Here is a 26,724-nt window from a genome sequence, read left to right as displayed (position 1 = left end):
TAACGTTGCAATGTCACCATTAACGTTGCAATGTCACCATTAACGTTGCAATGTCACCATTAACGTTGCAATGTCACCATTAACGTTGCAATACAATAATTAACGTTGCGGTACCACCATTGACTTAGCATGTATAGATGAATTGCAGAGGGCAGCAATAATAGCTCACAGAATGAGAGCGAAACTGCTGGTCATGGGGGACCTGAATCATGGAGAGATCAATTGAGAATCAAGGATTTACCCCATGGCGGGGAGGAAACGTGGGGAGCAAAGTTAGTAGACTTTGCAGATAGGAATTTCCTAACACAGTCTGTGAAGGAAGAAACAAGGGAAAGAGGAGGGGATACACCGAGCCTATTAGATCTGATTTTCACCCAGATTGTAGAAAATATCGAGAATATGAAACATGAAATACCACTAGGAGCCAGAGACCATTGTGTTCTAGTTTTTGACTACATGATGGAACTTAAAATTGTGACCATGGGACAAGAGGTCTGGGAAAGGAGAGTTGACTACAGGAAAGGGGACTACAGGAGGATAAGGGACTATCTGGGATGAAGTGCAGTGGGAGGATGAAATTAGAGGAAAAACAGTCCAAGATATGATGGACCTAGTCATACGGAAATGCCAGGAGGCCGAGAGAGATTTATACCAACAGTAAAGAAAAAACGTTGAAGGGAATATAATAACCCATGGTTTAATAGACAATGTCAGGAAGCAAAAATGGCCAGCAGGCGGGAGTGGAGGAAGTACAGAAGACAAAGGACAGAGGACAACAGGATCAGATGTAACAGAGCTAGGAACGATTACAATAACATAAGAAGAATATCAGAGAGAAATTATGAGAACGAAATTGCGATCAAAGCGAAAAAGCAACTTAAATTACTACACAGTCATATAAGAAGGACAATGTCGGTGACCAAGTTACAAGTAACAAGACTAAGGAAAACAGAAGGGGCATATACAGAAAGCGACAAGGAAATCTGCGAGGCACTGAATGCCAGTTTCCATGAAGTGTTCACAACCGAGCCTGAGCAGCTCCCATTGTTGGAAGAGGAGATGACCCAAGATGAGAGACTAACGGATATAGAAGTGACAGCTGAGGTAATGAAACAGCTTACAACACTGGATGGAACTTAAGCAGTTGGACCAGATGATGTATCACCGTGGATACTAAAAGAGGCAGCGCAGGCCCTCAGCGTGCCTCAAGCAAGGATCTATAATGAGTCACTTACGATGGAAGAGTTGCCCAGTTGCTGGAAGAAAGCAAATGTGGTACCAATTTTCAAGAAAAGGGATAGGGAGGAGGCACTTAAGGGGCCCAAATCCGATTTTCACATCCTTGCTCAAACTCTGACTTTTTTCTGCATAATCTACATGGCAAATGCACCAACTTTTTATAATGGATCAACATCTGAACATAAATTTTTTTTAATAAATTGAAAATTTCCAGTTTTCAAATTATCTTTAAAAATATTAACATTTCATAAATTTGTCTTGTATTTATTATGGCCTAAGAATGGTATATGATCATATTCTTTTGTTTTAAAATACGTTTAGGAGTATAGTTTACTGTTAAAAAAAAATCAATATGGCCTTCCAACTATGCGTCAAATTTAGACGCAAAAAAAAGGCGTAACCACAATTTTTTTGGGGTTTATGTAAACAATTAACTAAAGTTTCTTTAGAACAAAGAACTTTGCACATAATATGTAAAAATGGTGAGAATCGATCAGAAACTGGATTTTTAAAGGAGTCTCGAAGCTGAAAATCTAATTATAGAGAAAAATGAAGTTCAAGTTCTCGGCATTATATATGATCGTTCTACTTCATGGATTTCCTTGTAAGTTTTAATAAATGTTGTTTGGCATTCGTACTTGAATATGTGAAAGTTGTAGGTCAATATGTGTTGAAATGAAGAAAAGAAAAAATACCCCCCCCCCCAAAAAAAAAAACAAAAATATATAAAATATATATATTTTTTTTTAAAACCTAGAAGGGGTACCACCTCTGGTGCAAGTGTGGTGACCCATAGCCTCGGAGAAGAAAATAAAGAATACCCAGAGAAGACCTTGTGGATATATAAATAAAATATATATATATAAGGATAATGGGTTAGGGGATATATAAGTATACTTTATATAAGTGATAAAGCCTTCATCTGGTCCCATTTCAACAAAACGACCTAAAGAGAGAAAGAAAATAGAATTTAAAATTTGCTAAAAAATAAAAATTAAAAAAATCACAAGTTCTGCCACCTGCGGCTGACTCACATGTTGACCAACAAACACAGAAATCCCAATAGCGTAATGTATCAAATGAACAAAGATGCTCTCAGACGTAGGTTCGAATCCTCGTCACGGCTCCTGTGGATTTGTTCATGTTGACGAAATTCGTTCCACCTTCACACACTTAGTGACGGACACACATTCTCCAAGATATAGAAGTCACAACAAAATCAGATAAGCAAAGGAGAACAAAAATCGCCCCCCCCCCCCCCCGGACCGGTGGAGCCGGTCGGCCGAGCGGACAGCACGCTGTACTTGTGATCCTGTGGTCCTGGGTTCGATCCCAGGCGCCGGCGAGAAACAATGGGCAGAGTTTCTTTCACCCTATGCCCCTGTTACCTAGCAGTAAAATAGGTATCCTGGGTGTTAGTCAGCTGTCACGGGCTGCTTCCTGGGGGTGGAGGCCTGGTCGAGACCGGGCCGCGGTGACAATAAAAGCCCCGAAATCATCTCAAGATAACCTCAAGATAACCCCCTTTTCCAAATAAAAATTGAAAAGCCATAAAAAATATTGGCATTGGATAATGTATTTATATGATATATAATAAAATACAGCAAAAATAACGTACTTACTCATTCCTCACAAAAAAATCTCAATAGTGTAATATATCAAATGAACAAATCCACAGCTAGACTAAGGCGCAGCTGGGACATTCCGTGCGTAGGTTCGAACCCTCATCACGGCCCTTGTGGATTTGTTCATACTTATTATTATTTGTGTGACATTTGGCCCTCCAGGTGGCACTCAGTAATGCCACCAGCTGCGTATCTACTTCGTGGACCCTCACTACTGCTTCAATTACTACTACTACTACTACTACTGCTACTCTATGTGCGACAGACAGGTGCTTGCATCTTTAACACTGCATTATCCATCAGTTCCACTAACTAAAAGGTTACTGTTATCATCAGTACCGGTTGGGCACGTTTTTTTTAATTCATTTAAAATCCTTTTCTTAACATATTGGGATGAAATTTTCACGACGCTGATGCCAAATAACGTTAGATTTTTTTAACGTTTTATTCTATATATCATATTTAGACGAATATTTTGGGGATCCCGGTCACTTAACTACAGACCCGTATCATTAACAAGCATCTCCTGTAAAATACTTGAAAGAATAATCATGCAAGACTTGATTGCACACCTGGAGAACTGTAAACAAACACCAACGTGGGTTCAGGGAACGAAAGTCATGCCTATCAAATCTTCTGGTATTATATGATAACGTAACGAGACAGGGAACAGATGGGCAGGACAGGGAAGGATGGGCAGACTGCATATTTCTGGACTGTAAAAATGCCTTTGATACAGTACTGCACATAAGACTGCTATACAAACTTGAGAGGCAGGCGGGGGTAAGCGGAAAGGCCCTCGCATGAGTGAAGAACTACCTAACAGGAAGGAGCCAGAGAGTAACGGTAAGGGGCGAGAAGTCGGACTGGCGAACAGTAACGAGTACCTGGAGTGGCTTGCCAACCTGGCAAGCCACTCCACCCGTCGTTCCACCAAGAACAGTATAACACAGTGAACATATTTATAACAAGTCCAGACAGATGTACATAATAAAATATAATTTATATACAGCACTGCAAGGTAATTTAATAATATACGTCGATATATGTCCTCTGACTTCTGACTGAAAAATGACTTCTTTATGTCTATATGACATAAAGAAGTCATTTTTATATACAATTGGTACACCTCCTGGAGACTATTACCAAGGGGTCAGGGGGGTTACCAAGGGGTCAAGGGATTACCAGGGGGTAAAGGGATTACCAAGGGGTCAGGGGGGTTACCAAGGTGTCAGGGGGGTTACCAAGGGGTCAGGGGGGTTACCAAGGGGTCAGGGGGGTTACCAAGGGGTCAGGGGGGTTACCAAAGGGTCAGGGGGGTTACCAAGGGTAGGGGGGTCAGGGAGGTTACCAAGGGGTCAGGGAGGTTACCAAGGGGTCAGGGGGGTTACCAAAGGGACAGGGGGGTTACCAAGGGGTCAAGGGATTACCAAGGGGTCAGGGAGGTTACCAAGGGGTCAAGGGGGGGATAATTGGAGGAGTTCCAGCAGTTACGGGGTCACCGGTTGTTATGACTTATTTACCGTATAAATATACCTTCAATACATGTATGTATGAACCTAAACATCTGTTATTCTGTGCAATAATGTTTCTACAAGAGTAAGCTTACGAAAAGCAAGTGACTGAGCTCATGACCTCCACATACACTTACACCAATATTTACATGACGTATGTGGGGGTCATAAGAAACACGAGCAGGTGTAAAGTTATGGAAATGGGACTAGGTGGTTATCTTGAGGTTATCTTGAGATGATTTCGGGGCTTTTTAGTGTCCCCGCGGCCTGGCCAGGCCTCCACCCCCAGGAAGCAGCCCGTGATAGCTGACTAACACCCAGGTACCTATTTTACTGCTAGGTAACAGGGGCATAGAGTGAAAGAAACTTTGCCCATTGTTTCTCGCCAGCGCATGGGATCGAACCCAGGACCACAGGATCACAAGTCCAGCGTGCTGTCCGCTCGGCCGACCGGCTCCCTAGGAGATAGGAGTGATAGGTGATAGGAGACCACAGGGACAGTACACAGTGAAGGGGAACAGCCTACCTGTGACGACGCGAGAAAGACCTGGGTGTGGACGTAACACCTAATCTATCTCCTGAGGCACATATAAATAGGATAACGACAGCAGCGTACTCTACACTGGCAAAAGTTAGAACATCATTCAGAAACCTAAGTAAAGAGGCATTTAGGGCGCTTTACACTGCCTACGTGAGGCCAGTCTTAGAGTATGCCGCCTCATCATGGAGTCCCCATCTGAAGAAACACAAAGAAACTGGAAAAGGTTCAGAAGTTTGCGACGAGGCTCGTTCCAGCGTTACGAGGGATGGGGGTATGAAGAATGCCTGAAGGAACTGAACCTTACGACACTAGAAAAAAGAAGAGAGAGAGGGGGGATATGATAGGAACGTATAAAATACTCAGAGGGATTGACAGTGGAAACAGATGAAATGTTCACACGTAATACTAACAGAACGAGGGGACATGGATGGAAGCTGGAAACTCAGATAAGTCACAGAGATGTTAGGAAGTTTTCTTTTAGCGTGATAGTGGGAAAAAATGGAATGCACTTAAGGAGCAGGTTGTGAAAGCAAACTCTATTCATAATTTTAAAACTAGATATGATAGGGAAATGAGACCGGAGTCATTGCTGTAAACAATCGATGGCTCGAAAGGCGGGATCCAAGAGTCAATGCTTGATCCTGTAGGCACAAATAGGCGAGTACACACGCGCGCGGCTTATATACAAACAATACCACTTATCTCACACTTCTTGTATTAGAAAGGTAATCTGTAATTGTCAAAGTTAAAGAAACAAGTGAGAGACATTATCGCAGTGGAAAAGTTTAAAAACATTTTGATAGTTTAAAAGGGAAGTGGAAGAGAGAGAGAGAGAGAGAGAGAGAGAGAGAGAGAGAGAGAGAGAGAGAGAGAGAGAGAGAGAGAGAGAGAGAGAGAGAGAGAGAGAGAGAGAGAGAGGAGAAAGGTTTTATAATTACCTAGGTGTAATTAAGTGTATTTATATGATGAGAACTACCTTGGTGGTGTCCCTTCCCAATAATCTCTGTCTCTGTGTGTGTGAGTTTGTGTGGTGTGTGTGTGTGTGTGTGTGTGTGTGTGGTGTGTGTGTGGTGTGTGTGCGTGTGTGCGTGTGTGTGTGTGTGTGTGTGTGTGTGTGTGTGTGTGTACTCACCTAGTTGTACTCACCTAGTTGTGTTTGCGGGGGTTGAGCTCTGGCTCTTTGGTCCCGCCTCTCAACCGTCAATCAACAGGTGTACAGATTCATGAGCCTATCGGGCTCTGTCATATCTACACTTGAAACTGTGTATGGAGTCAGCCTCCACCACATTACTTCCTAATGCATTCCATTTGTCAACCACTCTGACACTAAAAAAGTTATTTCTATTATCTCTGTGGCTCATTTGGGCACTCAGTTTCCACCTGTGTCCCCTTGTGCGTGTTCCCCTTGTGTTAAATAGACTGTCTTTATCTACCCTATCAATCCCCTTCAGAATCTTGAATGTGGTGATCATGTCCCCCCTAACTCTTCTGTCTTCCAGCGAAGTGAAAACTGTGTGTGTGTGTGTGTGTGTGTGTGTGTGTGTGTGTGTGTGTGTGTGTGTGTGTGTGTGTGTGTGCGTGCGTGCGTGCGTGCGTGCGCGTGTGTGTGTGTGTGTGTGTGTGTGTGTGTATATACACCGTAGTGAAGCGAGCTAGAGGGACAGTATAGAGAACAAGACGATGTTTGACATCCACCAGAGGCCACACCCCCAAAGAGTGTCCCCAGCGCCCTTGCACGTTCTTGAAACATTATATTGCACGGAGCTGATGCATATTGCATGATGCTTGCTTCTGCGTTCAGCTGCCCGTACTTTCCATGCAAATCTTGAGGGGGGGGGGGAACGGAAATGGGGGCATGGGGGAGGTTACATACAATCTTCTTTTTTCTCACAGACTACATATTCTTCGCTAAACAATGGAGTGAACGTGGTTATATCTTGCCAAAGGAAGTGTGCTGAGATACGACACGTGGATATGACAGCCTATAAGCCTAAACCACACCCAGTACGTGACATAGGGAGGCTATGTATAAAGCTTGGCTCCACCCCCATGAGACCATGTATAAAGCTTGGCTCCACCCTCATGAGACCATGTATAAAGCTTGGCTCCACCCCCATGAGACCCTGTATAAAGTTTCCACTCTTATGAGACCATGTATAAAGCTTCCACCCTCATGAGACCATGTATAAAGCTTCCACCCCCATGAGACCATGTATAAAGCCTAGCTCCACCCACTAGACTCCAATATATTCTCCCCACCGTCTCCCTCATTCATATAATCTACCCTCACTATGCCTCATATTATGCCCCGCCGCATTAACTGACCTCATGATAACACAACACAAATGGGTTATTAAAATCCAGTGAAACAAAAAAATTCCGCTGTGCAAACTTTCGTCCTTCGGGGAGTTTTGCTAATTCACTTTCAGTTTCCAACCCGCACTCTGAGGAGAGAATTTAGTAAGACATTTAACTCACAACTTTATAAAGTTTTTTACGTGAAAATTCTCCACCGTCGATGCCAAGGAGTATGTAAGCAACTTGTCATCTTACAAGGAACGTCGCTTTTCGCTCTATGGCCAGAAATTGTCGTACTAGAAAACTGGAAGCGGCTGGCGAAAGTGACGTACTGTCCCGTTTTCTGTTTTGGGTCCTCTGGTAGGTTAGGAGAAGGGTGCTTTAAATTGACAGTTTTGTTGACGTTGGGAAACATTAGGAGGACGGGCTGGGGTATGAGATGATATTTTGACTCATATGCTATGTGAGTTTTTCCATGTGATTTTCCATGTTAAAATTTATGAGATTAACAACATAACGGATTTTCCTCCATTAAAATGATTTGTAAATTTGTTTTTCTAATAGCAGAGATGAAGTCTTTGTTGTCATCAGGTATATATTGTCTGCAAGGGAGGGTCTCTCTCTCTCTCTCTCTCTCTCTCTCTCTCTCTCTCCTATCCTATTTCCCATACTATTACACCAAGTGGTTTCTGGGGCCACGAAAAATATCAGACTTCAATTTATTAGCGTGAAAAAATTATATATTTTTTTCTGATCTGAAGATTGCAGACGAGAGCAGACTTGGGGACGAGGGGCAGACTTGGGGACGATGGGCAGACTTGGGGACGAGAGGCAGACTTGGGGACGAGGGCAGACTTGGGGACGAGAGGCAGACTTGGGGACGAGGGGCAGACTTGGGGACGATGGGCAGACTTGGGGACGAGGGGCAGACTTGGGGACGAGGGGCAGACTTGGGGACGATGGGCAGACTTGGGGACGAGAGGCAGACTTGGGGACGAGGGGCAGACTTGGGGACGAGGGGCAGACTTGGGGACGAGGGGCAGACTTGGGGACGAGGGGCAGACTTGGGGACGATGGGCAGACTTGAGGACGAGGGGCAGACTTGAGGACGAGGGGCAGACTTGGGGACGAGGGGCAGACTTGAGGACGAGGGGCAGACTTGAGGACGATGGGCAGACTTGGGGACGAGAGGCAGACTTGGGGACGAGGGCAGACTTGGGGACGAGGGGCAGACTTGGGGACGAGGGGCAGACTTGGGGACGATGGGCAGACTTGGGGACGAGGGCAGACTTGAGGACGAGGGGCAGACTTGGGGACGAGGGGCAGACTTGGGGACGATGGGCAGACTTGGGGACGATGGGCAGACTTGGGGACGAGAGGCAGACTTGGGGACGAGGGCAGACTTGGGGACGAGAGGCAGACTTGGGGACGAGGGGCAGACTTGGGGACGATGGGCAGACTTGGGGACGAGGGCAGACTTGGGGACGAGGGGCAGACTTGGGGACGAGGGCAGACTTGGGGACGAGAGGCAGACTTGGGGGACGAGGGGCAGACTTGGGGGACGAGGGGCAGACTTGGGGACGAGGGCAGACTTGGGGGACGAGGGGCAGACTTGGGGGACGAGGGGCAGACTTGGGGGACGAGGGGCAGACTTGGGGGACGAGGGGCAGACTTGGGGGACGAGGGGCAGACTTGAGGACGAGGGGCAGACTTGAGGACGATGACAGACTTGAGGACGAGGGGCAGACTTGAGGACGAGGGGCAGACTTGAGGACGAGGGGCAGACTTGAGGACGAGGGGCAGACTTGCAGACGAGGATGACGAGACGATGAGGACGAGGCGTCGAGAACTCGAAGACAATAAGTAATATAAGGAAGACGTGACGAAGAAAACCATAATACAATTGTTTACCACAAGAACCAGCCACGAGGCAGCCTCTCTCCACCACAAGAACCAGCCACGAGGCAGCCTCACTCCACCACAAGAACCAGCCACGAGGCAGCCTCACTCCACCACAAGAACCAGCCACGAGGCAGCCTCACTCCACAACAAGAACCAGCCACGAGGCAGCCTCACTCCACCACAAGAACCAGCCACGAGGCAGCCTCACTCCACCACAAGAACCAGCCACGAGGCAGCCTCATCTCCACCACAAGAACCAGCCACGAGGCAGCCTCTCTCCACCACAAGAACCAGCCACGAGGCAGCCTCACTCCACCACAAGAACCAGCCACGAGGCAGCCTCACTCCACCACAAGAACCAGCCACGAGGCAGCCTCACTCCACCACAAGAACCAGCCACGAGGCAGCCTCTCTCCACCACAAGAACCAGCCACGAGGCAGCCTCTCTCCACCACAAGAACCAGCCACGAGGCAGCCTCACTCCACCACAAGAACCAGCCACGAGGCAGCCTCACTCCACCACAAGAACCAGCCACGAGGCAGCCTCACTCCACAACAAGAACCAGCCACGAGGCAGCCTCACTCCACAACAAGAACCAGCCACGAGGCAGCCTCACTCCACAACAAGAACCAGCCACGAGGCAGCCTCTCTCCACCACAAGAACCAGCCACGAGGGAGCCTCACTCCACAACAAGAACCAGCCACGAGGCAGCCTCACTCCACAACAAGAACCAGCCACGAGGCAGCCTCTCTCCACCACAAGAACCAGCCACGAGGCAGCCTCACTCCACCACAAGAACCAGCCACGAGGCAGCCTCACTCCACAACAAGAACCAGCCACGAGGCAGCCTCACTCCACCACAAGAACCAGCCACGAGGGAGCCTCACTCCACCACATGAACGCCACCACGAATTTGGGTCGGAAAAACAAACACACAAAAACGCAGTGTTCATTAATGAGTGACAAACACACGCGAAGAAAAAGCAACGAGAGAAAAAATGTGCATCTCGCCGTTATCAGAGCGAGAGGAGCTTTGGACAGCTAACGAATTAAAGACGTTTGCTCCAAGAATATTTCCCATTGAACAGGAATATGAGTGGTAAAAATTTTTAGTGTACCCTAATGAAGGTGATATATCTTGGAGATGAAGTTTGAGTCTTTAATTACCACAAAGAGCCACGTGTTTAACCTAGGAAGCAAGGCAGGTAAGAAATTAAATTCCATAGGGAAGGGAACTATCAGATGGGAAAGCGTCAAGCCATTACGACTATATAGCACTTGGAAGGGGTCAGGATAAGGATTTGCGATGGAACGGGAAGGAGGAAAGGACTGTGAATATTGGTCCTTCTCACACGCCTCGACAGCAAAGGTTGCAAAACTTTGTATGCAGCACCAGGCCTGCTTCCCATATTTTATAGGACTTCTGGACAATTTATAGGAGCGTGTGAGAAGGCTCATCTCCAGTCTTGACCTATTCTGGTTAGATAGGTCAGTATATCATAGCTTTCAACAAGAGAGAGACTTACTGTTATGAATCCTGAAGTGCCGGGGTCGATGCTCTGTTGGTCTGTGAGGGTTGGGAGAGGCTGTGAGGACTGTGGTCTATTGGTGTGTGAGGCTGACTCCCTCACTCACTCACTCTCTCTCTCTCTCTCTCTCTCTCCATTTATCTCCCTCCTTTTCTCTCTCCCTCCCCCCCCCGTCTTGATAGATATTCGACGATCATTAACACACACACACACATTATATATATATATATATATATATATATATATATATATATATATATATATATATATATATATATATATATATATATATATATATATCGCCCTTAAGACGCTATTTAAGTTTTCTTGTTCACATATACAAAGGATATACACATCCAGTGAGGGGTGAGAGGGTACAGAACCATCCCATACCTATCCAGTAGGGGGTGAGAGGCTACCCATCCAGTTTGGTTACATAGGCACGTCATATACCCATTCAGTGGGCATGAGAGGTACAGAGGCACAGAATGGCTTCGTGAACCCCCCAAGCCTTCGTTTACCTAACATTGGTATAACATCATTGATTCACAACTCACAGGAAGTTTCCTTTATAAGTAACTATATTAAGTCCAGCAAGTTTTCCGATGTGATCCCTTAACTGAGCAGCCTATATAAGTGGTCACTTGTCCCCAGTACTTATAAGTGGTCACTTGTCCCCAGTACCCTATAAACCCCACCCCCTACCCCTACCCCCCCCCACCCCCCAGGACATTCCTACGCGGGCCCTAAGCCTCTGGCTGGCCCACTAATTGTTGCTATTGCAACCTTTCTTAAGAGGGGAAGATGAGTGATGATGATTATGTCTCACTAATATTTACAGGATACAACAATTATCCTCTCGTCCGTATAATTATTTTGGCATTAGTAAAATGTAAATGAAATGAAGCCTGTTATTAGCAACCAGAATGTTTAAATGTCTAGAAGAGTAACGGACGCTAATCCTAGGCAGAGACACCTAGTCACTATAGCGGGGCTGAAAGTTAGACATCTGACCTATACATGTGGACATAAAGGAGACGACGACGACGTTTCGCTCCGTCTAGGACCAAGTCGTGGTCCAGGATGGAGCGAAACGTCGGGTCTTTAGTTATTTTCAGTGGTGTGTGTGGGTGAGTTTGGTGGCTAATTATTCTCATGTCATTAAATAAAACTAATCTCGAAAATTGAACTAAAGTTAGTTAAGTACAGTTAGTTCAACTGGACTAACCTCCAAAATTCTCAAAACAAGAACTGGAACGAATAGCGTCCCTGAGATTGATTGAGAGTTCAACCTAACAGTAAAATAGGTACCTGGGTGTTACCTGGGATAGCAGTAAAATAGGTACCTGGATGGTAGTCAGCTGTCACGGGCTGCTTCCTGGGAGGTGGAGGCCTGGTCGAGGACCGGACCGCGGGGACACTAAAGCCCCGAAATCATCTCAAGATAACAATGATAGATTGAGAATGCCTATTGGCCTATCCTCGGCTATTCCTATTCATATACAACTGCAAGCACTGCCACAGGTCGAGCAAGACTCTAATGCGACTCTTCGCAGCAATCATACAAGAACATTAATGAACAGAAGCCAAACAGAACACAAGTTGGCGACTTGTTTAGATAACCTACAGACCACACAGCTGATTGACCCCTCAGTTGATTGACAGTTGAGAGGCGGGACCATAGAGCCAGAGCTCAACCCCCGCAAGCACAATTAGGTGAATACAATTAGGTGAGCACAGTCCAGGGGGCCAGATTCACGAAGCAGTTACGCAAGTACTTACGAACGTGTAAATCTTTCCTCGATCTTTGACGGCTTTGGTTACATTTATTAAACAGTTTACAAGCACGAAAACTTTCTAATCAACTGTTGTTATTGTTATAAACAGCCTCCTGGTGCTTCGCAGCTCATTAACTGTTTAATAATTATAAACAAAGCCGCCAAAGATTGAGAAAAGATGTACAGGTTCGTAAGTGCTTGCGTAACTGCTTCGTGAATCTGGCCTCAGATCTTCACTGGGACGGACAATATTGCTCCGGACACAGATGAAGAGAAACACATACATTTGAAAAGGCCATAACAAGGGTGTAGAAAATACAATATTTACCGACGAATAGGACGTGTGTATGGCTGTATCTAATGACTGTGGGACGTTTTAATAACCATTTTCGTGTACATGATAATAAGATACACCTAGAATGATTAAAATAACTATATTAAATGCATATTTTCACAAAATATTCCAATAAAATTAGGCTATGACTTGTAAGCTGGGAAATACGAAAAATAAGTTCTTTGAAAATATACTCTGACGTTACTTCAAGAAGTAAACCTCCTTTCTCAGTTGTAACAGAAAATGAGACAGATAGATCTGTCAATGAGAAATAATTATGTGAAATTTAAGGAGGAGAAGATGCAATATTTTGAAAAGCAAGTTCTTCGTTGCTTAAATACTCGAAAAGACTGGAATCACTCTCTTTCAGCTATATACAGAACATAAGAACATAAGAACAAAGGCAACTGCAGAAGGCCTATTGGCCCATACGAGGCAGCTCCTATTTATAACCACCCAATCCCACTCATATACATGTCCAACCAATGCTTGAAACAATCGAGGGACCCCACCTCCACCTCGTTACGCGGTAATTGGTTCTACAAATCAACAACCCTGTTACCGAACCAGTATTTACCCAAGTCTTTCCTAAATCTAAACTTATCCAATTTATACCCATTGTTTCGTGTTCTGTCTTGTGTTGATACTTTTAATACCCTATTAATATCCCCTTTGTTATGTCCATTCACCCACTTATAAACCTCTATCATGTCACCCCTAACTCTTCGCCTTTCCAGTGAATGCAACTTAAGCTTTGTTAATCTTTCTTCATATGAAAGATTTCTAATTTGGGGAATTAACTTAGTCATCCTACGCTGGACACGTTCAAGTGAATTTATATCCATTCTATAATATGGCGACCAAAACTGAACTGCATAATCTAAATGGGGCCTAACTAGAGCAAGATATAGCTTGAGAACCACACCAGGTGTCTTGTTACTAACGCTGCGATTAATAAATCCAAGTGTCCGATTTGCCTTATTACGAACATTTATGCATTGATCCTTTTGTTTTAAATTCTTACTAATCATAACTCCTAGATCCCTTTCGCAATCCGACTGCGCAATCTCAACACCATCTAGCTTGTATCTTGTAACTCTAGTGGTGACCTGGTGACTCTAGTGGGAGCCCTGAGGACAGAGTTGGACTCTCTGCGGGAGGAGGTGCGTCAGCTTAAAGAACAACGAGAAGTAACGAAGGAGGAGACCAGTAGTAAAGGGACCTCGTCTTGGAGAGTTGTGAAAGACAGGGGCCTTAAGAAGACTTTGATAAAGCCGCCTTCAAACGCCATAGCAACTTCTAATTCATTTGACGTTTTGGAGGACGAGTGCTGTGGTGAGACTACGGATCGCGCAAAAGGGAAAGCAACGAAGAGAAAGGAAGCGCAGGCCCCTCAGAAAGTAAAGGTACCTAAGCAAACATTAGTTGTGGGAGATTCCCAGATAAGGTATTTGGATAGAGCGTTTTGTGCTAGAGATAGGGGGAACAGGTTAAGGGTTTGCTATCCCGGAGCTGGCATTGGTGATATTATAAACAACATGAATGATATTATGGCTGGTAATGGGAACAATCCCATTATTTGCATTAGCGCGGGAGGAAATGATGTTGGTCGAGTTAGGAGTGAGGAACTGATTCAGAGGTATAAAACAGCCATAGAATTAGTTAGGAGCAAGGGAGGAATCCCGATCATATGTGGCATTCTTCCAAGAAAGGGAGTGGGAAATGAATGGATATCGAGGGCACTTGGTGTCAATTGCCGGCTGGAAAGATATTGCAAATCAAATGCAATATCTTTCATAGACAACTGGGAACACTTCTATGGAAGAAATGAAATGTATGCCCGTGATGGGGTGCATCTATCGAGAGCTGGGGTTGTTGCTGTTGCGAACTCGTTGGAGGAAGTGGTTAGAGGTGTTTGTTTGGGTTTAAACTGTTAGTAGATAGAGGTATGGGAATTGATTTGGAGGAAGGAGGTAATAAAAGTATGTGTTTGTGGGAGAAAGGAATTGGCAAAACGATCAGGGAAAGAGAAGGTCCGCAAAATAACAATTCACTTAGGGTATATTACACTAACAGTAGAAGTCTAAGAAATAAAATTAACGAATTAAATGCTCTTGTCTGCACAGAAAAAATAGATATTATTGCACTTACCGAAACGTGGATGAATGTAGAAAATAGAGAACTATTAGCTGAATATCAAATATACGGATTTAAACTATTTCACACAGATAGATATATTAGACGAGGAGGTGGAGTAGCCATATATGTTAGGGACAATTTGAAATGTAGTCTCAAAGAGGGAATCAAAACAGAGCCACACACAGAAACTATTTGGATAGAATTAAACGAAAAAGCTAATAATATTATAATAGGAGTAATATATAGGCCACCAAATTTAGACAGAATGGAAGCAAAGCACCTATGGGATGAAATATCTAGAGCATCTAGATCTTACAGTATTTATGTCATGGGTGACTTTAATTTTAGCGGAATAAACTGGTTGAACAAAACAGGGAATAGTGAAGCAGAAGATTTTCTAGAATTAATTGACGATTGCTTTCTTACGCAACACATTAAGGAACCAACACGGGAAAATAATATTTTAGATTTAGTGTTAACTAACAGGGAAACGCAAATTAATGACATCGAAATAGGGAGTGAGCTAGGGAGCAGTGATCACAAAGAAATCAGATTTAGCATAGAATGGAATAGACCAGTAGGAGAAAATTCTGTTAAAGTGCCAGATTTTCGAAAAGCTGATTTTAATAGCCTAAGAAATTTTTTGGGTCAAATTGATTGGAAAGTCTTGGGTATGGGGTGTGGGCCGGTCTTGGAGCGAGACATGAACCCAGCGATAGGTGACTTAAATGGGGATTTCGATGTGGATTCAATATATAACTTATTTAAGAATATTCTAAACAAAGCACAGGAACGTAGTATACCATACAAATTGAATAGATCGAATACTAATGACCCAAAGTGGATAACAAAGAATTTGAAGAACCTTATAGGTAAAAAGAGAGCTTGGTACAAAAGGATTAAAAATGGGGAGGTCACTTTAGAACAGGAATTCGTACAACTGGTTAGAAATGTTAAAAAAGAGATAAGGAAAGCAAAAAGAAACTATGAAGTTCGCATAGCAGGGCAAGCAAAGACAAATCCTAAAGGGTTTTTTCAGTTATATCGTACTAAGACTAGGGAAAGGATAGGTCCATTAAAAACTGAGACAGGTCAAATAACAGATAGTGATGAAGAGATGAGTAGTATTTTTAATAAATATTTTGTATCTGTATTTACTAAAGAGGAACTTAACAATATGCCTTCAGCTGAACAAGTCTATGTGGGTGGGGACGAGGACAGGTTGACGAGTTTAGCAGTTACCAGGGAGGATGTTCTTAAACAAATAGTAAAACTCAAACCAAACAAATCCCCAGGGCCGGATGAAGTGTTTGCCAGGGTGCTTAAAGAATGCAAAGAGGAGCTTTGTGACCCACTGTCAACCATATTTAATAAATCAATAGAGTCAGGCAGAGTGCCAGAGTTTTGGAAAGTTGCTAATGTGATACCAGTTTTTAAGAAAGGAGATAGATCACTTGCGTCTAACTATCGACCAATTAGCCTAACGTCTATTGTGGGAAAGTTACTCGAATCTATAATAGCAAATAAAATTCGTCTTCATCTTGAAAAACATAAATTAATAATTGAGTCTCAACATGGTTTTATAAATGGCCGTTCATGTTTAACAAATTTGTTATCTTTTTATTCTAGCATTGTTGAGGCAGTTGATAGTGGTAAGGATTGCGATGTTGTATACCTTGACTTTAGCAAAGCTTTTGATACAGTGCCACATGAAAGACTGATTAAAAAGATAGAGTCTCATGGTATTGGGGGTGCTATATTAAGCTGGATTAGGGCATGGCTATACCAAAGGAAACAGAGAGTTAGTATAAATGGAATCAAGTCAGAGTGGGAAAATGTTGTAAGTGGAGTGCCTCAAGGCTCTGTCCTGGGACCTCTGTTGTTTATAATATATATAAATGATTTAGATTCAGGTTTGAGTAGCAACATTTGCAAATTTGCCGATGATACGAAAATCGGTAGGGAAATTAATTCGGAGGAGGACTCACTATCACTTCAAGTTGATCTAGATAGGGTTTTGAAATGGTCAAAGGATTGGCAGATGCAGTTTAATGCTGATAAATGTAAAGTTCTGAGGTTAGGTAATGATGATAGAGTTACAAGATACGAGCTAGATGGTGTTGTGATTGCGAAGTCGGATTGCGAAAGGGATCTGGGAGTTATGATTAGTAAGAATTTAAAACAAAAGGATCAATGCATAAATGTTCGTAATAAGGCAAATCGGACACTTGGATTTATTAATCGCAGCGTTAGTAACAAGACACCTGGTGTTGTTCTCAAGCTATATCTTGCTCTAGTTAGGCCCCATTTAGATTATGCAGTTCAGTTTTGGTCGCCATATTATAGAATGGATATAAATTCACTTGAACGTGTCCAGCGTAGGATGACTAAGTTAATTCCCCAAATTAGAAATCTTTCATATGAAGAAAGATTAACAAAGCTTAAGTTGCATTCACTGGAAAGGCGAAGAGTTAGGGGCGACATGATAGAGGTTTACAAGTGGGTGAATGGACATAACAAGGGGGATATTAATAGGGTATTAAAAGTATCAACACAGGACAGAACACGAAACAATGGGTATAAATTGGATAAGTTTAGATTTAGGAAAGACTTGGGTAAATACTGGTTCAGTAACAGGGTTGTTGATTTGTGGAACCAATTGCCGCGTAACGTGGTGGAGGCGGGGTCCCTCGATTGTTTCAAGCGCGGATTGGACAAGTATATGAGTGGGATTGGGTGGTTATAGAATAGGAGCTGCCTCGAATGGGCCAATAGGCCTTCTGCAGTTACCTTTGTTCTTATGTTCTTATGTAACTCTATCATCATTACCTAACCTCAGAACTTTACATTTATCAGCATTAAACTGCATCTGCCAATCCTTTGACCATTTCAAAACCCTATCTAGATCAACTTGAAGTGATAGTGAGTCCTCCTCCGAATTAATTTCCCTACCGATTTTCGTATCATCGGCAAATTTGCAAATGTTGCTACTCAAACCTGAATCTAAATCATTTATATATATTATAAACAACAGAGGTCCCAGGACAGAGCCTTGAGGCACTCCGCTTACAACATTTTCCCACTCTGACTTGACTCCATTTATACTAAATCTCTGTTTCCTTTGGTATAGCCATGCCCTAATCCAGCTTAATATAGCACCCCCAATACCATGAGACTATCTTTTTAATCAGTCTTTCATGTGGCACTGTATCAAAAGCTTTGCTAAAGTCAAGGTACACAACATCACAATCCTTACAGCACCCAAAGCCAGCCTTAAATTGAATATTACGTTGACAAATATATATATTCGAAGATATTTTTCCTCGTGCGAATTCATGAGACTTTAGTGAATTAAGTGTTCGTAAAAATATTCAGATGTTTACCCTTGAATCGTTCTACATAGCCTTCCTTGGCTCGGTGCCTTCCTTGTTAATTACTTATTTACCCATGAATCTGGGCCATTAGGGCAAAAGAAAATGGGTATGGGGCAAGGTTGTGGTATATCTATATTAGTAGCGAGCTCTGCCTCTTAACCTATCGAGGACCCAAAACAGAAAACGGGACAGTATGTCACTTTCACCAGCCGCTTCCACTTTCTAATACGACAATTTTTTGGCTTTATGTACCGCGTACGTGCGAAAAGTGACGTTCTTTGTAGCAGTACAAGTTGGTTAAGTAATGGTTGGGGTGGGAATTGTGGTGGTGGCAGTGTTGGGGCTTGGGTCAGAGACACTGAGACACTGAGAGAGTGAGAGTGAGAGAGAGAGAGAGAGTGAGAGAGAGAGAGAGAGAGAGAGAGAGAGAGAGAGAGAGAGAGAGAGAGAGAGAGAGAGAGAGAGAGAGAGAGAGAGAGAGAGTGAGAGAGAGAGAGTGAGAGAGAGAGAGAGAGAGAGAGAGAGAGAGAGAGAGAGAGAGAGAGAGAGAGAGAGAGAGAGAGTGAGAGAGTGAGAGAGAGAGAGTGAGAGAGAGAGAGAGAGAGAGAGAGAGAGAGAGAGTGAGAGAGTGAGAGAGAGAGAGTGAGAGAGTGAGAGAGAGAGAGTGAGAGAGAGAGAGAGAGAGAGAGAGAGAGAGAGAGAGAGAGAGAGAGAGAGAGAGAGAGAGAGAGAGAGAGAGAGAGAGAGAGAGAGAGAGAGTGAGAGTGAGAGAGAGTGAGAGTGAGAGAGAGTGAGAGTGAGAGAGAGAGAGAGAGAGAGAGAGAGAGAGAGAGAGAGAGAGAGAGAGAGAAGAGAGCCTTCTGGTGGTCTCTTCCCGCCAAACACACACCGAAACTACGACGTTGGTACAACGTTCGAACAAGTTTTAACACCTAACCAGTTATAACAACCAATATAGCCAATTGTAACAACGTTCTAACACGTCATAAACACGTTAGGCCAAGATGTAACAACTTGTATTACAAGTTGTAACAAGCGGAAAATAGAGACAGTTTCGGTTTGTGTTTCCAGGGTTCTTGGTCTTAAATATATTATTTACAATAATAGTCTCCCCAATCCTCTCAACCTACCTCTTCCTGAGGTTATCTTGAGATGATTTCGGGGCTTTAGTGTCCCCGCGGCCCGGTCCTCGACCAGACCTCCACCCCCAGGAAGCAGCCCGTGACAGCTGACTAACTCCCAGGTACCTATTTACTGCTAGGTAACAGGGGCATTCAGGGTGAAAGAAACTCTGCCCATTGTTTCTCGCCGGCGCCTGGGATCGAACCCAGGACCACAGGATCACAAGTCCAGCGTGCTGTCCGCTCGGCCGACCGGCTCCGGCTCTTCCCTCCATTCGTTTCCCTATACGTGCTCAAGTCTCTGGTATCCTCCTCCCCATCCTTGCCTCGGCCCCCGACCGGGACACCCTTCCGGTCTAAACCATTGTGGAACATCATTCAAAAGAAAAATGGAGGCGATAGTCCAATACGTGAATAAAATAACAAGGCGTCCCGAGCCGCCAGCGCCATCTATACAACCTCCCAATACGGCTTTTTCTCGGGGCGGGAACTTATAGTGAGGGGAGAGAGATGGATGTTGTGGAGTGTTACTGATGGAGGGAGAAGGACGAGGGGAAGGATGGATAGCAAGAGGGAGATAAAGAGGGAGGGAGGCAGTAGAGAAGGATGGGTAGCAAGAGGGAGATAAAGAGGGAGGGAGGCAGTAGAGAAGGATGGAGAGGTGTGTGAGGGACCCGTGAAGAGAGGATGTAATAAGGGAGACAACATGAGGGAGGAGGAAGAGGGAATTGACGTTTCAAGTAGGTGGAAAGGGAGCCGGTGGCTGAGCGGACAGAACACTGGACGCGTGATCCTGTGGTCCCGGGTTCGATCCCGGGCGCTGGCGAGAAACAATGGACAGAGTTTCTTTCACTCTGATAGTTACCTAGCAGTAAATAGGTACTCTGGGAGTTAGTCAGCTGTCACAGGGCTGCTTCCTGGGGGGTGGAGGCCTGGTCGAAGACCGGGCCGCGGGGACACTAAGCCCCGAAATCATCTCAAGATAACCTCAAGATAGGTGGAGGTGGGAGTCAGTGAGTGGATGAGAGGCGTGTAGAGGGACAGGAGAAGAAGGTACACAAATTAGAACTGACGACATACACACCACCAAACTACGACGTTGCTACAACATTCGAACAACTTTTAACATCTAACAAGTTGTAACAACGTTCTAATACGTCTTAAAAACGTTATACCAAGATGTAACAACTGTATTACAAGTTGTAACAAGCGGGAAAATAGGGACGGTTACAGTTTGTGTTTTCACGAAGGTAAAATGGCCGTAAGGACTAATTAAGGACTTTTTTTTTTTTAGATAGAAGTGGTCAACTGAGCAGCGCATTTACCTTATCGTGGGTCCTGGATGGGACGGGCTTGAGATGTGTGGCGTTACACAGTGTGCACTTAACCACTGAGGGCGGGTAAATAGGCTTTTACAAGCACAAGTTATAGTTACACCTTAAGTGTGTGTATATACGAGACACTTATTGTGTTGCGTAGTCTTGGGTGTACAGGTTAGGGAGAGTTATACACGTTGTTGGATGTTATTGTGTTCTGTGATGTGTGTCGTGTGTGTGTGTGTGTGTGTGTGTGTGTGTGTGTGTGTGTGTATGTGTGTGTGTGCTCTCTTTCTCTCTCTCACTCTCACTCACTCGCTCAGCTCACTCACTCTCTCTCTCTCTCTCTCTCTCTCTCTCTCTCTCTCTCTCTCTCTCTCTCTCTCTCTCTCTCTCTCTCGCTCGCTCGCTCGCTCACTCTCACTCACTCACACACTCTCTCATGCTGTGACTTAGTTCATAAACAGTATGAATGTTCCTAAATCAACTCATCAGACGCCAGACCAGAAACTCGTATATTTGATAAGCACATTAGTTTCCATTAGGAATAATGTCTTTTGCCAAATTAATCATCTTAGTAAGAGATTGCAGCTGGAGCCAACTGTGTGCCAGAGCCTTCAGGTGGTCGCTGACTTAATTTAAATTTAAATTTTGCCCCGAGGGGCGAGTTTATTGGGCAGCGCCACTCATCCTGTGAGTGGACACACCGCCATAGTGACAGTATTGGGCAGCGCCACTCATCCTGTGAGTGGACACACCGCCATAGTGACAGTATTGGGCAGCGCCACTCATCTTGTGAGTGGACATACCGCCATAGTGACAGTATTGGGCAGCGCCACTCATCCTGTGAGTGGACACACCGCCATAGTGACAGTATTGGGCAGCGCCACTCATCCTGTGAGTGGACATACCGCCATAGTGACAGTATTGGGCAGCGCCACTCATCCTGTGAGTGGACACACCGCCATAGTGACAGTATTGGGCAGCGCCACTCATCTTGTGAGTGGACATACCGCCATAGTGACAGTATTGGGCAGCGCCACTCATCTTGTGAGTGGACATACCGCCATAGTGACAGTATTGGGCAGCGCCACTCATCTTGTGAGTGGACACACCGCCATAGTGACAGTATTGGGCAGCGCCACTCATCTTGTGAGTGGACATACCGCCATAGTGACAGTATTGGGCAGCGCCACTCATCTTGTGAGTGGACATACCGCCATAGTGACAGTATTGGGCAGCGCCACTCATCTTGTGAGTGGACACACCGCCATAGCAGCATGTACAATACTCCCCAATAGGAAGAAAACCCGCTGGGTTGTTCATCCTGACTTAATTCCAGGCATATTTACGTGTTGAACGATCATGTTTCAAATGATTCAGCCTAGGAATGAACGATCGCTGGTGGAGTGAAGTGCTTAAGAACGGCACAATGAATGTGAAGCTGTTGATGACTGAGCGTCTTGTGTTGTAGGGTGTGACACAAGGCGCCTCTCCCTCACAGACCAACAGACCATGGTCCTCACAGCCTCTCCCTCACAGACCAACAGACCATGGTCCTCACAGCCTCACCCTCACAGACCAACAGACCATGGTCCTCACAGCCTCTCCCTCACAGACCAACAGACCATGGTCCTCACAGCCTCTCCCTCACAGACCAACAGACCATGGTCCTCACAGCCTCTCCCTCACAGACCAACAGACCATGGTCCTCACAGCCTCTCCCTCACAGACCAACAGACCATGGTCCTCACAGCCTCTCCCTCACAGACCAACAGACCATGGTCCTCACAGCCTCTCCCTCACAGACCAACAGACCATGGTCCTCACAGCCTCTCCCTCACAGACCAACAGACCATGGTCCTCACAGCCTCTCCCTCACAGACCAACAGCCCATGGTCCTCACAGCCTCTCCCTCACAGACCAACAGACCATGGTCCTCACAGCCTCTCCCTCACAGACCAACAGACCATGGTCCTCACAGCCTCTCCCTCACAGACCAACAGACCATGGTCCTCACAGCCTCTCCCTCACAGACCAACAGACCATGGTCCTCACAGCCTCTCCCAACCCTCACAGACCAACAGACCATGGTCCTCACAGCCTCTCCCAACCCTCACAGACCAACAGACCATGGTCCTCACAGCCTCTCCCTACCCTCACAGACCAACAGACCATGGTCCTCACAGCCTCTCCCTCACAGACCAACAGACCATGGTCCTCACAGCCTCTCCCAACCCTCACAGACCAACAGACCATGGTCCTCATAGCGTCTCCCAACCCTCACAGACCAACAGACCATGGTCCTCACAGCCTCTCCCTACCCTCACAGACCAACAGACCATGGTCCTCACAGCCTCTCCCAACCCTCACAGACCAACAGAAGACCATGGTCCTCACAGCCTCCAGCAACTCTTGCTCAAGTGTGTGGTTGAGGGCCTCAAACCACTCCATGGTTCTCAGTGGTGATCAATGGTAGGGAAAGTGTTAAACCTCGACTTAACAAACCATCACCCTCGACCTTCCTCGTGGGTCGTCGAGGATGACCCGATAATGGTGCTCTTGACCCGTGTGTGTGTGTGTGTGTGTGTGTGTGTGTGTGTGTGTGTGTGTGTGTGTGTGTGTGTGTGTGTGTGTGTGTGTGTGTGTGTGTGTGCGCGCGCGCGCGCGCATTAACAAGACCGTCGTTCGAGGCACCTGGCGGCACTCCACTTCCCTCTTCACAGTAATTCTACAAATTTCTCTTCATTTCTATAAACTTTTTCGTACCAAAAAGAAATAATTTGCTGAACACAAATTAACTTTCAAACTCTGGTTTACAAACTACGAGTTTTATGTAATATATATATATATATATATATATATATATATATAGATATATATATATATATATATATATATATATATATATATATATATATATATATATATATATATATATATATATATATATATATAATTTAAGGGTAATTTGGGTCGTTCTTCAGTACAAGATAAACAGGTGTACGTTATAGGGAGTCCAAGAGCTGTAGTCCAACCAGATATGATACAAAAATTCCGTGGTAGTGGAGGAGAGTGTCGGATCCTAGTGTGTTAAATGAGTGTAGATTAAAAACGATTCTTGGGTGTAATGAGAGGGTGTAATTCTTGGACACTGGTTCGATTTTTAGTTTTTTTTTTAATTTCACGTCCTTGTGAAATTCAGTGCTATAGAAAGTCGCATTTACAACTCCGTACATTAGAACATGTATACTACATGAGACAATAGATATAGGCAGGACACGAGGATGATAGGTAGGGGCACGAAGAGGATAGGTAGGGCACCAGGAAGATAGGTAGGGCACGAGGATTGGCAGGGCACGAGGAGGATAGGCAGGGCACGAAGAGGATAGGTAGGGCACGAGGATGCTGGGGCAAGCTGGGAGATGTTGCTAGGACTTCAAGCACCATCTCCTCCCACTGAATGATCGCGCAACTTAAACCACCATCGACAGATATGGCGCAATTGGGCTGTTAACACATGTCGTGTTATTTGACGAGAATATTAATATCCAAATACAACCTGAAATAATCTCATTCATATATATATATACATCCCAATATGAATAACACATTACCAGGCAGTTCATCACGCTGGTGGGTGATTAATACTATGATATACTCTGATATTGACCAGACCACACACTAGAATTTGAAGGGACAACGACGTTTCGGTCCATCCTGGACCATTCTCAAGTCGATTGTGAATGGTCCAGGACGGACCGAAACGTCGTCGTCCCTTCAAATTCTAGTGTGTCGTCTGGTCAACATACTTCAGCCACGTTATTGTGACTCATCGCCTGCATATACTCTGATATATCGTAACAATGGTTAACCACTGGATATTAACGAGTTTGACAGCAACGATGATGCTGAATATATCCAGAATTTCCTTATTATCAACGTCAGTCTCAAACAATATTGCCTAACCACCTCTCTCACTCTCCCTCCTGCTGCTGCTGCTGCTTCTGCTGCTACTGCTGCTCAAGTGTTCTCGTAAAAGCCATAATGTAAACATCCAATCTCCATCAGAGAGCCTCTTACCCGCTCCTCACACAAAGGCTACCATCGACTCTCCCAAAACTTTTACTTCACACCCTAACTCTTCAATGAAATTTATACTAGCGGCTCCTGGGTTGTGTACAGCCCCATTCACCTTGGTCCTTCGTGGCTATACTCTCGCGTCTACGTCACTACGCCGGCTCCTGGGTTGTGTACAGCCCCATTCACCTTGGTCCTTCGTGGCTATACTCTCGCGTCTACGTCACTACGCCGGCTCCTGGGTTGTGTACAGCCCCATTCACCTTGGTCCTTCGTGGCTATACTCTCGCGTCTACGTCACTACGCCGGCTCCTGGGTTGTGTACAGCCCCATTCACCTTGGTCCTTCGTGGCTATACTCTCGCGTCTACGTCACTACGCCGGCTCCTGGGTTGTGTACAGCCCCATTCACCTTGGTCCTTCGTGGCTATACTCTCGCGTCTACGTCACTACGCCGGCTCCTGGGTTGTGTACAGCCCCATTCACCTTGGTCCTTCGTGGCTATACTCTCGCGTCTACGTCACTACGCCGGCTCCTGGGTTGTGTACAGCCCCATTCACCTTGGTCCTTCGTGGCTATACTCTCGCGTCTACGTCACTACGCCGGCTCCTGGGTTGTGTAAAGCCCCATTCACCTTGGTCCTTCGTGGCTATACTCTCGCGTCTACGTCACTACGCCGGCTCCTGGGTTGTGTACAGCCCCATTCACCTTGGTCCTTCCTGGCTATACTCTCGCGTCTACGTCACTACGCCGGCTCCTGGGTTGTGTAAAGCCCCATTCACCTTGGTCCTTCCTGGCTATACTCTCGCGTCTACGTCACTACGCCGGCTCCTGGGTTGTGTAAAGCCCCATTCACCTTGGGCCTTCCTGGCTATACTCTCGCGTCTACGTCACTACGCCGGCTCCTGGGTTGTGTACAGCCCCATTCACCTTGGTCCTTCCTGGCTATACTCTCGCGTCTACGTCACTACGCCGGCTCCTGGGTTGTGTACAGCCCCATTCACCTTGGTCCTTCGTGGCTATACTCTCGCGTCTACGTCACTACGCCGGCTCCTGGGTTGTGTAAAGCCCCATTCACCTTGGTCCTTCGTGGCTATACTCTCGCGTCTACGTCACTACGCCGGCTCCTGGGTTGTGTACAGCCCCATTCACCTTGGTCCTTCCTGGCTATACTCTCGCGTCTACGTCACTACGCCGGCTCCTGGGTTGTGTACAGCCCCATTCACCTTGGGCCTTCGTGGCTATACTCTCGCGTCTACGTCACTACGCCGGCTCCTGGGTTGTGTAAAGCCCCATTCACCTTGGTCCTTCCTGGCTATACTCTCGCGTCTACGTCACTACGCCGGCTCCTGGGTTGTGTAAAGCCCCATTCACCTTGGTCCTTCCTGGCTATACTCTCGCGTCTACGTCACTACGCCGGCTCCTGGGTTGTGTACAGCCCCATTCACCTTGGGCCTTCCTGGCTATACTCTCGCGTCTACGTCACTACGCCGGCTCCTGGGTTGTGTACAGCCCCATTCACCTTGGTCCTTCCTGGCTATACTCTCGCGTCTACGTCACTACGCCGGCTCCTGGGTTGTGTACAGCCCCATTCACCTTGGTCCTTCGTGGCTATACTCTCGCGTCTACGTCACTACGCCGGCTCCTGGGTTGTGTACAGCCCCATTCACCTTGGTCCTTCCTGGCTATACTCTCGCGTCTACGTCACTACGCCGGCTCCTGGGTTGTGTACAGCCCCATTCACCTTGGTCCTTCCTGGCTATACTCTCGCGTCTACGTCACTACGCCGGCTCCTGGGTTGTGTACAGCCCCATTCACCTTGGTCCTTCCTGGCTATACTCTCGCGTCTACGTCACTACGCCGGCTCCTGGGTTGTGTACAGCCCCATTCACCTTGGTCCTTCCTGGCTATACTCTCGCGTCTACGTCACTAC

At 45.7% G+C, this 26,724-nt stretch overlaps 2 protein-coding genes across 2 annotated transcripts; one reads left to right on the top strand and one right to left on the bottom strand.

Annotated features, from left to right (window-relative positions):
- The first annotated feature begins 723 nt into the window (after positions 1 to 723).
- LOC138350281 (uncharacterized) lies at positions 724 to 1,140 on the top strand. The gene has a single exon (XM_069300891.1). The coding sequence runs from the start codon at positions 724 to 726 to the stop codon at positions 1,138 to 1,140; it is 417 nt and encodes a 138-aa protein (XP_069156992.1).
- Positions 1,141 to 7,931: 6,791 nt separating this feature from the next.
- LOC123770105 (uncharacterized) lies at positions 7,932 to 9,113 on the bottom strand. Its single transcript, XM_045761777.2, has one exon. The coding sequence runs from the start codon at positions 9,111 to 9,113 to the stop codon at positions 7,932 to 7,934; it is 1,182 nt and encodes a 393-aa protein (XP_045617733.2).
- Between the last annotated feature and the right edge of the window lie 17,611 nt (positions 9,114 to 26,724).

Source organism: Procambarus clarkii, chromosome 45, assembly GCF_040958095.1.
Source record: "Procambarus clarkii isolate CNS0578487 chromosome 45, FALCON_Pclarkii_2.0, whole genome shotgun sequence".
NCBI classification, from domain to species: Eukaryota; Metazoa; Arthropoda; class Malacostraca; order Decapoda; family Cambaridae; genus Procambarus; species Procambarus clarkii.
This window is presented reverse-complemented; position numbering and strand designations above follow the sequence as displayed.

Coding starts and splice junctions, on each gene's coding strand:
- LOC123770105 (XM_045761777.2), bottom strand. CDS start 9,113: ATGGTTTTCTTCGTCACGTCTTCCTTATATTACTTATTGTCTTCGAGT.
- LOC138350281 (XM_069300891.1), top strand. CDS start 724: ATGGCCAGCAGGCGGGAGTGGAGGAAGTACAGAAGACAAAGGACAGAG.